Source organism: Hyposmocoma kahamanoa, unplaced genomic scaffold, assembly GCF_003589595.1.
Source record: "Hyposmocoma kahamanoa isolate Upper Pololo Valley unplaced genomic scaffold, ASM358959v1 92, whole genome shotgun sequence".
Taxonomy (NCBI): Eukaryota; Metazoa; Arthropoda; class Insecta; order Lepidoptera; family Cosmopterigidae; genus Hyposmocoma; species Hyposmocoma kahamanoa.
The window spans coordinates 9,379,213-9,395,315 of NW_020654748.1; the positions used below are offsets into that span (position 1 = coordinate 9,379,213).

Genomic DNA, 16,103 nt, shown 5'->3' on the forward strand with positions numbered 1-16,103 from the left:
TGGCGTACGCGGTTATTGAAAGTAGCAGTATAGCTCTTTGTGAAAGAATTCGCCCAAGGAAGTACTGCCACCTTACCAATTTCTGCCACCAAGCGGAAATGTGAACGTTGCTGTGTTCCGGTTTTGAAGAGTAAGAGTGTTTGTTAAATTACAGGCACACGGGACTCGTCAACTTGTGTCAGGGTGACGAACACTACCCCTCAAATCTTTGTGATTTAAAACTCCGAGTGGCACTGTAACTGCTATAGGCACGCGTGTCTTGTTGATCCAGTCACTTGGTATAGTAAAAAAACCATTTGTCAGCATGCTTGATGCTGAAGCGGTATCGACGCGTGTATTTTTACCATAACCATCAAATATCATCACTTATTAATTAATAAATGTACATACATTTTAAAAACTTAAAATTTGCTTCCGACCACAAATCTAAAAATACTTCATAGTTTTATTACAGCTCAGAACTCGTATAAGATGTTAGAACAAAGTTATAAGACGGTTATGTACTTTATTTATCTTTGTGTTGTTCTTAAGTCCAAGTTAAAAACTAGGCTTAAGTTTTTAACTTACTAACGTTAAAATGTATCATTAAAAAGCACACCGCATTTTAATGTTGGAGATAATCCTTAATACACTGAACTTATTAATTTCATTTCATTACTGACATTTTTAAATACAAAGACAAAACATATTGGAAATGAAATTGTTTTTCGGATCTAAATCTAGCGTATTTGTTTTTTCAAACAAACCAAAGTTTCAGGTCCTTTACAGAATATGGTCACAGTTCACTGATAAAATATATATTTTCTTAGTTGTCTTTACAATGTCTTTACCAAGACTATCTCGCTCACCATTATAATCGTCTTTAATTTCTGGTAGTGCCGCAGTCGGTAAATTGAATGGTTTCTTTATTCCCAGAAGTGACGTATCTATTTGGCTATATAATTTGTTGAATCAACGCATCGTTTTTATCCAATGACTTTGTACCAATTTGTTGACATAATGTTTGTACCCATGTTTTGTAACAAATTACAAGTGAAAGCTGACTACCACGCGGAACATGGCCACGGAAGCAGTTCGACTCATTGTATTTTTTTTTATACTTCATATCCGGAAATAATTAGACAGTAACTTTGATGAAGTGGTCACCGCTGCGTAAAGATCTTTGGGCTATAACAGCAGTTTAACATACGATCTTCAATTCATAAATCCTTCCACCTCTAAAACCTGTTTACATGTACCGTCGATGACTTAAGATACTTGACCTCCAAAGATCAGATTCAGATCAGAAATACCAAATTGGCTTAAAAAGTTTCTTAAAACATAATTCCCTAATTATGCAATAAGAAAGTCATGCCAAAATAAATTTTACGGCTCACAGGTTAAAGGTTCAGTTTGTTTAACACTCTTTTTCATACTTGGTTACCCAGAACCAAATGGTCTGTTAGAGATCAAGGCATCATAGGACATCGCCTGTTCATTTACTCAGTACTGTTACACCATTTAGATGTAGACCTCATAGTAATTTGTAAACTAAATATTTTTTTCTTTACTTTCAGTTACGACATGGTTAACTCGATATTAGAACTATATAATCCATAGTAAATAGTGGATTATTAAGTTAGCTTAATTTACTGAAGACTACGTTTGCACGGTTCTTTTATTTGTTTTAGGTATACTGTGCGGTTTAATGAAGAGACAAAATGGGCTGTAGCACATTAAATAACATATTTTAGAACGGTTGCATCATAAGTGGTAATAAGTAAAATTGAAACCTATTAATGAAGTTTAAGTTGAGACTTGAAAAAACAATATCCCACTTGTTGGCATATTTTAACACTGCGGTGCTGATGACAACTCATACAAAACACTCGTTTATTATGGATGTCGTACTGAAGCCTGCAGAGAATTGGGTAGAAACTCTTAACTTTCATCATTTGTCAAATCCAAACTAAAAAAAATTTATAAAGTAAAACTATAAAAGCCTATAAGCTTCCTGCGAGAGACATGAAACAATCATGACGTAGCTCGCAATGTAGCGCCTTCGTAGCAAACGTCGTAGCCGGATGCGGCGTAGACCGTTGCTAATGGTGCATTGACGTTGTAAGTACAGTTATAGTTTGGACAGGTTATTGTTGTCATTTACAATTAAATGTTGTGTTACATATTTTTGAGATGAAGTTTCTAAAACGAGCTTAATCATGGACATGATTGTAATCATCACTATCTGTTTATTACATGACTTAATTGTGATATTGAATCTAATGTAGCAATTTTGGCATAAATGTACGACTTTGCAATTCTTTTAGAATTACAAATATCTTAATATATACAAGCGTACAGTCATACAAGCACAACACAAGCCAACGTTTTCAAGACGTATCTTGTAAATGAAATGCGATGAAAACAAACAAAATCAGACTTCAAAAAGCTCAAATATAGAATAGATACACGATTTGCATTCACCCTCCGTCCTGTGAATGGCAGGCAAGTCATATCCTCCCATTAGTACCTCCGAGAGGACCGGGAGGAACGGCTAATGAGGGCCTGATATTGTGGCGGTCTCTATAAATTGGTTCCATGCATATTTATTTATTCAAATGTTGTGTATGAATTGAAATTTCGAGGCATGGCGATTTCAATAACCGTGTATTAGGAACATCTGGTTAATATAACAAAAATAGATTTTTTTTTAGTAAAAGACGAGAGTGAAAAGGCACCTAGTGAAGCACGTTTCATCTTCGACTAGATCATCACTTATCATGACATGAGTTTGTAGTCAAATTGAATAAGGATACGTCGGTATATTGAGTTTTTCTTTAATTGGCAATTAATAAAATATATTCAATATACCCCGTTTGAGAGCTCATATAAATATTATTGGACTCCATTCTAAGGTTGGGGAATTCCATATATATTATTTCGTAATTAGTCGATGATAATTCCCTGCGACAGATAAACAGAAATAAATATTAATCAAATACTAACCGCCGTTTTTAGTTTTGAATAGTCATAGGCAACAGTTCATTCAGTATTCTTCTTATTTATACAATATGAACAAAATCCCCGACCAAATATCAACCTAAACTCTTAACAATTGAAGTAGCTTGTTGTTAAGCGAAAAGAGAAATTTTCCATTCCTCCCATCTGACGTTTATGAAAATAGGTGTTTAATAAGAAAACTTATGTATCAGCGCACTAATCTCATTGTTTATGATAATATTATATTTTAAAAACGTATGCACCTCGCTTAATATTTTTTTGATGAGTTTGTGCAAAATTGAGCTTGCCTGAATCGAGATAGAGTGTGTTCTGGTTCGTAGTTTGTTTAAGTTGATGCTGCTTCGCCACTTAGTTGCAGTGTGCTTCTTTTGATGCATAACAAGCTGAAGTTTTAAAGGTATACGTTCTAAGTTTTATCTGGTTTATATTTGTTTTGTCTTTACATAATAAATAAATCAAGACTTATTCAACGTTAGGCATTGTATTGAATATCATTTGTTTCTACATCTTCATTGGCGGTGACTGATCGTAATCGATCGTCTCAGAATCGTATTCAAATATCGGTTTTGATTGTGTATAAGACATGGACTTATGTGGACATGTATACATGATATCAGCAACAAGTAATTTCAGTTTAAATGACAACGTCGTTGGAATATCATCGCCTTATAGTAATTTGCAGGAATAGTCAATTTTTATTAGACAATATAATGAAAACTCACAACATTAGGAAACATATCTATAGGATTGCGATTTATTGAAAATATGCAATCGTTAAAGTTAAACCGAGTAACTTAACTTCAAGTACGTTTTCATGACGAGATGACTTTGAGATAAATAAGTAAACCGACGCGTAGTTTCAAAGTCAGACGTTTCAAAGACTTCTTTAGATCTAGATTGTGCCTGAATCGGTATGGAAATTCAAAACGAAGAGGTCATTTGATATGCAAGTCAGGTTAAAGGTTTCTTATAATTAGTCCCTTGCGTTTTCTCCTTTTGAATATTTCAGAATTTTAATAACCAGTTTTGTTTATTATTGTGCGTTTGATATTTTTATTTGTATTTATTAATTAACAATGACAGTAATAAGTAACACACGCATAGCCCCGTATTAGGGAAATCTGTGTCCCTGGTGCCATGAACACACACATAGACAACTACAAATTACGATCAAACTCAGGAGAGAAATAAATGTAGGCCATGCAAACACTTCTCCCGGTCCAGTAATCGAACGCGGAAACGCAGAGATTGCAGACCAGCATGGTAACCGTTCGGCCACAGAGGCAGTTAAATTTTTTTTAATAATTTTGATTCGTCTTTTGAAAAATACAACTTATGTACGTAATTTTTTTCAGATTTCAGTCTACATGGACGAAAATAAAAGCATGAGGCAAACGTTGACGATTGAGAGTAATTTACTTTGATTAAGTGAAATGGAAAGTGACCCACACGTCGCATAAAAAGGTCAAAGGAAAATCGTTGCATAGGATAAAATGGCGCTTGACTACACCAACAGAATATATATAAGCTATATTTTGTTTTTATAGCTTTGTTTTTTAATAAAGAATATTACGTTGTAGGCTGCCCATGCATTCTTTAAAGTAGATGCCGTGAAATGTACGAGAAAACACATTAGAATACAATTTTAGTAAAAAAAAAATTTGCAGTAGAGCTCTCTGTGAAAGAGTTCGTCTAAGGAAGTACTGTCACCTTAGCTATCTCTGCCGCCAAGCAGTAATGTGAGCATTGGTAAGGGTGCTGGTGAAATTACAGACACATGGGACTTTTCAAGTCACGTCTTTGGGTGATGGGCACCGTGGCAATGCCCCTCAGATCTTTGTTCCTGAAAATGCTGGCAGGCTAAGTATAACATTACATTATATTATAGTAGCTACACTTATTTATGCATGTATTAATGTTTTATAACATCGTTTGTAGCCTCGAGTTCATTTCATTATTCACATTGATTGACCATTCCTGATGAAGACTAGGAATAACTTGAATATTTTACGTGAAAAAATAATAAAATTTTAATTATAATTTAATTATTACTTAGTTTAGGTATCGCAACTACACTAGGTTCCAAGATTAAAATGTATTGCTGTACTATGAAAATTGTATATTTAATTACTTTTATTGTATTATTTACATAGCTTCTTTTACATGAGTTTTACGTGTATCGTATTAGATTTAGTTATAATGAAATAAATTTATCTTATCTTATTGCAATCTCTGTAAGAAGCATCATCTCTTACCACTTGAAATACGTCATGATATTACTGACCTATTTACATCCATTTGTGAAGATCTGATATTGGGTCTCAGTTGATCTTATTATTTTATTTAGATTTAAGCAGTTAGTCTTCCATTTAGGTAAATAAATAAATATTTGTGATATACCACTTTTGCTACCTTCAGTTGCATGTGTATCCGTACAAGTGGGTGGAACGCCACCCGGGGACTTTTAGCAGCGATGCAATCTTGCGTTTGTATCTATGCAATCGCGCGTTTGTATTCATGCAGTCGCGCGTTTGCATCGTTGCAATCGCCTATAAATCGCAAGTGTAGCGATGCAATCGTGCGTTTCACGAACGCGCGTTTGCAGCGCTGCTAAAAGCCGCCGTGTGTAACCACTCATAGTTTTGATACGTTTGACTTATTCTTCTGTTACGTTTACTTAAATACTTCGCTTTTATTTGTATCAAGTATATTAATATTCTTTTATACATTATTGTTATACTTAAGAAGGATGTTATTATACTCAACTTTTAAGCGTGAAACACACAGAGAGCGGGTGCGGGTCGGGCGCGTGTCGGGTCGGGACTGCGGCGGGTCTAATCCGTGTATTTATATGGACGACAACACACTGAGCGCGTGCACCCGTCCTATATATATTTAACCAAAAAGAAATTACTAGGTGAAGCCCGAAAACCAGGAAATTGCCGAGACTTCTATTTTGAGATAGTTTTAAGCAATATTTTATTTTAAATGATATATGTTTTGATTTGAAAATAAAGTCTTTTAATTAATTTATTTAATTTTAACAATGTAACATAAAATTTCAACAATTAATTCTGACTTTTTTATATCTATAAGTTTGGATCAGTATTTCTAGGTTTTTCGTGTTTATATATTTACCACGCTCCGCAACACGGATACAAATTCGAAGAAGAGATTTGAATGTCTCCATTACACTGATTAACATCATGACATGTCAAGCAAGTATAAATTGAAGCATTAGGAACAACGAGGGCGTTCGGCACCCAAAGCCCGTTTTGATGTTATTGCATCAAAATATTGAAAACACTATCTAGTATCTTGTGTTAAAAACTCATTTCGATCATTTCTAAATGGCGTAATTTTCATACATTTAGAAGGTGGCATAGATTATATATGTGCGTTTGAATTTCGAACCCGTTACCACCTACAGTTTAGTGTAAAAAATAGTAACTTATTTTAATGTAAAAAATGTCTGAAACGCGCGACTTCATCCTCAACAAGGAACATCTAGGAGGCCTCATCAGTGAGACCTGCTGAAGGCGATACTGTCGATTTATTTCAATCCAGCGAATTTAATGAATGGTTAAAAATACGTTTAAATTTTTTCAAAAGTAACTTTTAAACTGATTCACTTATCATTTCCTTAAAAACCAATAATAAAACGAACGCCCCATTAATTTACAATTTACAAGGGAAAAAAAATATTTTGAAATGTTTCTAATTGTTTTAAAACAACAATAACACTTGAATCTTTTAGCTAAATCATGGGACAAATAAATAATAATGTATATAAGAGTCACATTATATATATTAAAAATTTATAAGACAATAAAACTTTATTTTCAATTTTCTCGAAACTCACTTTCAAGTGATACGCCCTTGTTACACCCAATGCTTCAATTACTAATTTAAATGACAGATCTTCCGAAATTCTTCAAATATGTAAAAACGAAACACGGTGGAATAAATCAAACTTTTGAAATCACACTTGTAATAAATAAAACAGACAGTTCAAAGCTGCAAATTAATTAAACTCATCCCTGAATCAATACTTATAAATTGAGACAGTTTCATTCGCAAAGGCAATTGGGTAAAAGTTCGTCTTAAGTATTGATACTGCGGTAATGGCGGTGTATTAAAGGATACTCTGCACTTGGTAAGCTGAAATAATTCAATTATTATCTTTACAATCCTATTGACTAAATTCCAAGCTTGGACAAGTTTCGAGTTCGGTGTTTCACGGGAGATGATAATGCTAATGTCTAATGTGAATCTGTGGTTGAAAGGTAACGAACAAGAGATGAAACGGATATCCGGTAACTATCCGGTATCCGGCCTATTCTTACTACCCGGCTGTATATCGGATAGTAGAACAATATCAGGCCGGATACCGGATGTTTAAAACTGATATAAATTCCTAGCTAGGATATTGTTCTGCTCTCCGGCGAGAGCAGAACGATACCCGGCCGGATACCGGATAGTAGAACAATATCCGGCCGGTACCGGATGTTTAAAACTGATAGAAATTCCTAGTCAGTACGCCAAATAAAATAATTTATTAATTAACGATAATATTAATAGGATAAACAGCAAGTACAGGATTGTTGACAACCTTTTTATTACTTGTAACTGAAAGAACTGACGAATGAAGTTAGATAACATTATCTGTAAATTTAGTACTCAAATTTCAATAAAGGCAAATTATGTTGGATGAAGACCAGTTTTCCTGCATTAAGTAGTAACAGTTGGTTCTATTTATTTTCATAAATTAGACCAGCTTCAGAGGATAGTTTTTCACTATAAAATCTTGCAACTTTGTTAAATTTTAAGTACTACTTGTCAAGTCTAAGTACTAGTTGCCAGAGGATCAAATGAAAGGATCGCGATCACGATCCATTTGAACTCTCGTCAAATACAATGTGTAGTTCAAATGAATCGTGTAAGCAGATTTTTTTATTTGGCATACTGGTATCAAGGCTTAGAATTAGTTAAATCACAAACAAATTAAGAAATCAAATTAAAACAAAATAATAACTACTGCTAGGCTTATACTATACTATAAAAACTAGAAAGTCTAATATAGCCAAAGAATGATATAACTGCTTTTTTTTCTCCACCGCGACAAATTTGCATTCAGCACAACAAACAAATAGCACTGGTATTAAAATCTTGGCAAATTTGCGATTTTTACTCATTATTAACATTTTTCTGTTATACATTTGTTTATCAAAAAAATTAATCGTTTTTATAAAAATCGAGTGACCACAACAAATCAAATTGTCAATGTGAAAGTGCAATCGATCAATCAAGGCGATGCGCGCTGTGCCAGTCGCGACATGTTTACGGCAGTGGGTCGGATATCCGACTAATCGGCCTAGGCCTGTTTACTCGCCGGATATCCGGATATACTGGATAGTATTCGGCCAAATCAGTATCCATTTCATCTCTATAAAGAACCTTAAGCGCCAAGTAGTAATTTTTACTACAAGGCGTTTGAAAGAGAATGAGGCTCTTAATTAGGTATTTAAAATCAATCTTAAGGTCATATAAAATATGTTAAATAAAAAGCAAATGACGGTAGGACGTAATGTATTTTACCATTGTGTGACTTTTAGCATTCTAAAACAACGCTTGTAAAATAATTTAAAGTCCAAAATATGAACGGTCCATTACTTCTTCCTTACAGATATATTTCAAACTGATGTACATACATCATACGATATATACATATATATCGTATAAAATAATTTTGTGCTCGATCATTCGATAATTTTAGCATATGTTACCGAAAATTAGTCTCATATATGAAAATTTAAGGTACAGTTTTAATTGTAAAACGAACTGATGACCGACATTATGATTTCAAATATGTATGATTAACAATGCGATCTTCAATTTCCTTTCAATCGGAATAGTTTAGTGTAGTAGTGTAGTAGTTAGCTAAATACATAAGAAATTAAGTTCTGTGCGTCATTGTGTTGGTATACAATAAATGAAGATGTTTTAAGTTTGCGTAATTTATTTTGGACCCTATGGGGGCGCTAATATGGACTTTTCATATCATGTGAAAAAGTACTAAATTTTTTAACACGAACAAAAAGTCCTTACGACATGGCTAAGTCCAAATTTAAAATTTCATACGACGGCAATGGTCAGGTTTTATTAACAACTAGTACAAAACTAAAATGTAAAAAGAAACAAACGGTTCACTAAAACTGTTTATTTCCATTTATAAAAAGTGCCACATATAATAAAATAAATGTCGCAGCTGAATTGTTTAAAAACACAAGGATGATAAAATATATTTTTAAATAATTTCTTTAGTGCAATTACACGACGCTACATAAATTTTGAACTGTGGAGCACATAATCTTCCTTAATCTGATAAATAAAAAAATTCAAATTTTTACTTCCGAGCACGTCAATCATCGGTGTACCACTACCTTAACATTCAAGTCTCGACTCTCGAAGTTACCTTATATTCTTTCACTTACTTTGATTAATTAGCTTTGATATATTTGCAATTTAAGTTGCCTGAAACTCTTCGAAGAGGGCGTCGGGATTAAATTACATTTTTTCTTACCGTCGTCGGAAAATACGTCTTTGCTCTATAAATTGTAAACAGAGCGGTACGAAGTTTAAAAAAAAAACGGTTTCATTAGAAAATTCAAATAATTATTCTGAACAAAATAGCTCTCATCTCATACACCTATTGTGGATCTAGACAATGGACTAAATATAATGAAATACGCACTAACATAAATGAATAATTACATTTAAATGAACTGACATTTCAAGGAAGTACTATGAATTCATAATTATAACTTAAAAAAAACCGACTTCAAATGTTTGTACAATTACATCTATTTGCCAAGTTTTGTTGAAATCGGTTTACGGAAAGTGGAAAACATCCAATAAACCAGATTCGTCCTCTAATTTTCCTCCCTTAGAGGTGGAATATTTTCTTATTATTATTACAAAAATTTTACAAAACTGCTTTTTTCTTATAACAAACAAAGCGCGTGTGTTGCGATGAATCGTAGCCATTGTTTCAGGATAAAAACGTAATGAATTGAATAAACGTATGCAAGATTGGCATTAAAATTACCTTTATTCCAATATGGATAGGAAAATCTGATGCCAACGCAGGCTGTGGATGCAGTGCCGGCAACAGCGGCAGCGGCAAGGGACAGGACATCATAGTTGCGCCAACCTGGAACAATTGCACTTATTGAGTTTTTGTACCGCAATGTAATGGAGTTGTATTATAAACATGTGAAGGAGAAAAATATAAAAAATATCGACGTATTATATAATTTACAATTTAACATGTTCGTCACCGGCTAAAATTTACAAAATTATTTAAAAAACTACATTGGCTTATATGATTGTTTTTGGTTTTATTTGTAATACGTACACATGGGATTTTTTTAGTTGCGTTTAGACCAAACCGACATAAATTTACATGTCCAACATTTACACATCAATGTTTACCCAACACTGACATTAATAAGTATATTAAAGTATAAATTAAATAATTAAATTGACATTTCACATTAACCACTTTTTTCTTGCGTTTGTGAGTTTTATATTCAATTTAAATTTTTTTTTTTTTTCCGATATCTTGTTTCTTCGCGCCGGTCATGTTGTATGGGTAAAGACGTAGGAGCGTTTACCACCTCTGCATAGACGAACACCACAAAATTAGGTATGTCGTGCCGGTTACTTAGACTCTCCACGGTGACTCCAATAGGTAGATGAGATGCCGGTCATTGTGATCCACCACGGCGATGCACGTATTAATGCACTAGTAAAGCCTGCTACTTACTACGCTAAACAAAGTAAAGAACGTGGCATGTTCATTATTTTGGCTAAGCAATTAGGATATTCAAAATAAAAAAATACATTGGTGGCTTAAAAAATTCTTTTCCGCTCCTCTTCTGTGGCTAATAAGCTTTATACCCTAGCTAATGGGTTTTATACCCGGAATTGTCATTAAAAGCTACAGATTACAGCGAAATTATTCAACATCTTGCTGCATACTTTGTTTTAAATATTCGATATCCACTTCTCCCATAAACTAAAAAACTACAGGCATAGGACTTTGTCAAGTTATATCGCAGGGTGAAAGGCGCAGTGGTAGTGCCCCTTAGACCTTTACGATTTCATACAGCAAGTGTCATTATAACTATACTTGCTGTATGAAAGATAGCCTTTAGGTAATTTTTTTGGGAATATTGCTTTTTTGAAAGTTTATCCTGGTTTTCTGAACCCAATGTGGCGGCGGGACAGTACTGCTTCGCGAAATATTATTGAGTGAATTAAAATTTTTACTATTTGTATAAATTTTACTAGCCTGTGCCATCATTCGTTTGAATATAGCCAAAATGTGACAAATTATCACTTAGGGACCACCAGAAGGATTATCGCATCGGAACCGGTCCCTCGCAAACCAATAAATACAAATACACGCCGCTGTACCGATCGGAAACGTCCGAAACAATTTAGTTAGCGTTGAATTCGAAAGCGGATAAAGTTTTAACTATGGCTAATATTTGATGATATCTGACAATATCTGTGAGGGTTATTGATTGATGAAAAATCGTCCCTGCTGTTGCGTTGACGCTCTAAACTTGAAGAGAATTTATAATAGCATCGCTTGAGAAGAATTTATAAAAAACACCCCTTGGCGAGAATTTATAAAAAGTATTTAAGGGATAAATCTTGGACATGGACTGCAGCATTTTCAGTGATAAGTAGATTATGCTCGCCAAATGTTATTAAGTCTAGTCTGGATAGTGTTTCTGAATCTTTTCCCTTCTCTACCGACGAGGTCCTACAAAATCATAAGTACGCATGATGGTATATAATACGCGTAATGTAGTTTTTCAGGTAAACGACACACACATTTTGTGTTTTTGCTTGTACTAATCTTACTGATTATAATTTTTCATATACTCAGAATACAAAGATTTTCATAACCAGATTAAGTCGCTAGGGTTTACATTTTACACTGTCTTATTGTATGTGGCATTGTTAAAACTTTTCGTATAGACCGAAATGTGCCATTATCGTCTTCTAATTGTTGTGAATGTCAGGTACAGTTTTATAGTAAATTTAAACGAAAACTCCATGGTAGCAAAGGTAGGATAAAATATGTCAGAGATCGTCGTAAAGTAGTCGTACAGATATGCTCTCTAATATTCCGTGTGGGCCGCTTTTCCGTTGAAACGTTATGAATTATATATATGGACGCGAGTGCAGCCCGCTCGCAGATCACTTCGTATTACGGATCTGCCATGACAAATATGAGTAAATCGTATACGTCTCGCTAAATAAACAAAAATAAAAGCACTTTGTATTTTTTTTTATGCAAGACATTTAATTGCGTCAGACTACGAACAATGGTAATGTATCGCAAATTTAAAATAATTTTTATCAGGTATGTACATTTAAAGTGCAACTTGTACTTATTAGAAGGGAAATGTCTTGAACTGTAACATTTCCTGTGAAATCGGCTCATCTTTCCTTACTGTTCTATTTGTTCATTTATTAAGAAATAGGTACAAAAAAAACCTAAATCTGCGAACGGTGTAACAAATACCGGCTTTGTTTTAATCGTACCGTCAGCATTCGCCATGTAGATTATAAATTACATAGAAAACAAAAATTAAAACCAAAAAAAGTAGAAATCAAACAATAGTAGTTACTTATTAATATACTATATTAAACTCTTACTGTTCATAACATTTGTGTGAACAAAGTTCATAATATGATAAAGAAAAAAATTAAATAAGTATCGTACTCGTCTGCCGCTTTTAGCGCCACAGTTCGCCATCTACGAGGCGTAACACACGGAAGTGTTTTTGTTTTTTATTAGTATATAATATTTTACATTTCCCAGAATACACCACCCCAATACTTACACATGATTCTTTTAGCTTGAGTTATGTTGTACAAACGTACAAAATTCTATATCAACCTGCATTAAGCCCGCGTGACGAGGTCCTCCCTTAAACTTGTAAAACTGTAGGATGTAAATGGGCTAGTGGTGAAGAAATTTCACACATGAAAGACAAACCCCGAAAATTCAAAATTAAATTTTTGTGAAATCAATAAAATTAAACAAACATGGATTATAAGTTGCCCAAAATTTCGCAGGTACGTAATCCCAAAGGATCGCTTAAGCAATTTAATCAAACTACCAGCAAATTGAATGATACAGAACTAATTTGATACCGGATTGTAATTAATTATAGAACTTATGTTGGCTTAACTGGTTTGGATTTGGTGAAGTATGTAACATGGGATTACATGTTAACTTCATTTTACGTTGGCCTTCGCATTTTTTAATGGCGGACGTAACAATGGCGGCTAAAGACAAAACATTAGTCCTTAAGTGTGTGTTATTATTATTATTATTTTTATTATTAAGGAATAAGGAATAAGGAACAGCCAAGTGAAATGCATCTTACAAAGAACAATATTTGTCTTTAATAACTTAGACCAAAATAGTTGTCCATAATGCATTCAATGCACAGTGATATAAACTATTGTGGCCTTATAAACAAACAGAAGAACACAAAATTAGTAGTGGGCTTAGAGGATTTTAAATTTTAATTAAAGTTGATGATAATTCTGTTTTCGTCATATTATATATATTTCTACAAATACGAGAAAAATTGCCTTTAAAGAAATAAAATAATACATTCGAAACGATATTGATTTGTGACAGATTGTACTCGTATATATATTTCAGAGACTTGTGAAAAATTTCGTCCAGGGAAGTAGTGCCACCGTATCTGACGCTGCCGAGAAGCAATGTGAATGTTACTGCGTTCTGATTTTGAAGGATAAGGGCGCTAGTGAAATTACAGACACCTGAGACTTGTCAACTTGTCTCTCAGGGTCACAGATGCAGTGACAATTTCCCTCAGACCTTTTAAAACTCTGGGCAGCACTGCAACTAGTCGCACCTTTAGAATTAAAGTGACCTAATCCAAAATTTTAAGATTTTGACTTTTAGTCATAAAATGACTTTGGTTGACTATCTTAGTCGACTGTTAATAAAACAGAGGCCTACTTTTGCGCAGAAAGGCAAAAACCTAGACTTCGGTCTCTTTTACTCTTTTTGATTTCCTTACGTCGTCCGTTCAGTTTGAGAGAGACGCATCCAGTGATGTGCTGCGAGTGTAATGAGAATGGTGTTACGTCTTCGTTATTGTGACGACCTAAACCGAATAAAGCCGGTAAAAAACAAAAAATAAGGGTATGTGGATGGTACTATTTTTAACAAAGTGAAGATCTATTTCGTATTGAGTTTAGCTTATAGTAAAATTAAGTCACGCCGATGGGACTTATTTGTCATTAAGTCATTCTTTGACTAAAAAATTGTATAGCTTTAAAGACGCAATCATCGTTCGGTCTATGTCTTAACGAAGCTAATGATTATGAAACAACTTATTTATGATGATTATTTATGATTATGTCCCTCTTGTAATTAAATAAGGTTATAGACATGGCGGTTATTTTAGCCATGGGTCTGTCTGGAAATGAAATAGTTTTGTTACATAGATAAATGTGTCATTTTCGTGTACATTTCAATTACAAAATAAGCTATTTCTAGCTGTGTTTCCAATTTTAGGTAACTTACATATAACGAAATGAAGGGAAGGGCAGATTTTATTTTAGAAAAACTTAAATATCAGGTAAGACTACATTTTGTAAAATTTTGTTTGCTAGCATATTTATACAAGATTACGAACTCTTACTTTACTAGTCTAATAATCTTTTTTTTTCCAGGGAAATGTGTTTACTAGTAATAGAGCACTGGAGGCATCAAGAAATACTCAATAAACATTTGATGGTGATAATTATTGTCATGGTAGGTTATTTAAATGTTACTACAATGTACTAATTTACTAATTTAGCTTGTTTTTCGAATACGAATATCATAATTCATAACAATTTAAATTTTCATACTAACACCCATGAAATATACCGTCTCCGGGGGACAATCCAAAAGAGGAAGTAAGTGATCACAGTTTTTTTAAAAACCTTATTATTTATAATCATTATCGTTACTACGACAATAATATTACCTACCTTGGTACCTTATTTCAAACCTAGTCTTATTTATGCTAATAAAGTAAAAATAAGTTTACTAAACTTATTTTCATACCCGTACTAAACTAACTTTCAGAAAACTCTTGGTATAGAAAATAGTTATTCTGCTTCAAGTAGATCTTAATTAACATCCTCTTCCAGCAGGTCATCATCAACATCTTCTTCTGGCAAAAGTTCTTGCGTAAGTAAGACAAATGCCATATTTTATCATACATGGACCTTCAACATCTGAGTTAACAAGTACTTGATTTGTAAGCTACAGACAATTACCATCAGTCACCTATTAATTCAAATGAAAATGATGTAGATTTAAGTGACTCAGACCCAACGTATGGTCGATAGATCTAATCTTGAAAAACTAGACATTCATCGAGCTCCAGCACCCGTTCTTCGCCTTTTTCTAACTGCTTTCAATATGGAAGTATCCAATTCCAATAGTTCAGTTAATTCTGTTCAGAAAGCTAACAGACAATCCAGAAAACGTACCGAGATCCATCAAAACAGAAACAAAACAGTAAAAAGTCTTAGATATTCTGGAAAAGCTATGTTTCTTGTACAACTAAAAAAGAAATGCCATCAAAAATGCTTATGAATATCACTCAAATGTTACGATAACATAAATGACACCGATAGAAATACGTTGTTTGAAATAATATATTGGTCTATAGGTGATATTGAAATACAGATCTATGACTGAATTGGCATTTGACTTACTTATGCAAGAAGTTTTGTTATAAGAAGATGTTGATGAGAACCTGCTGGAAGAGGTCTTCATGTCAGTAATTTTCTGAAAGAAACTTTCAGAACATTCCTGATATAGAAAATAGTTTTGCGGTTATAAAAATAAATTTAATAAAGGAGGTCAAAAAGTGTACGAGGATAGGTTAAATTAAGGTGCCAAAGTAAAATTGTCATAGTAATGACAGTAATTATAATGATTATATTTTATTAATTATTAAGGTATTAAAAAAAAACTG

At 33.4% G+C, this 16,103-nt stretch overlaps 1 protein-coding gene across 1 annotated transcript in view; it reads right to left on the minus strand.

The window, feature by feature from the left end:
- Nucleotides 1-10,207, minus strand: part of LOC113236437 (polypyrimidine tract-binding protein 1) — a 387,949-nt gene extending 377,742 nt beyond the window's left edge. The window contains exon 1 of the mRNA XM_026472499.1: nucleotides 10,109-10,207. Coding sequence (XP_026328284.1) covers nucleotides 10,109-10,201 — 93 coding nt within the window. The 5' untranslated portion in view covers nucleotides 10,202-10,207. The remainder of the gene's footprint in view (nucleotides 1-10,108) is intronic.
- Nucleotides 10,208-16,103: the final 5,896 nt, after the last annotated feature.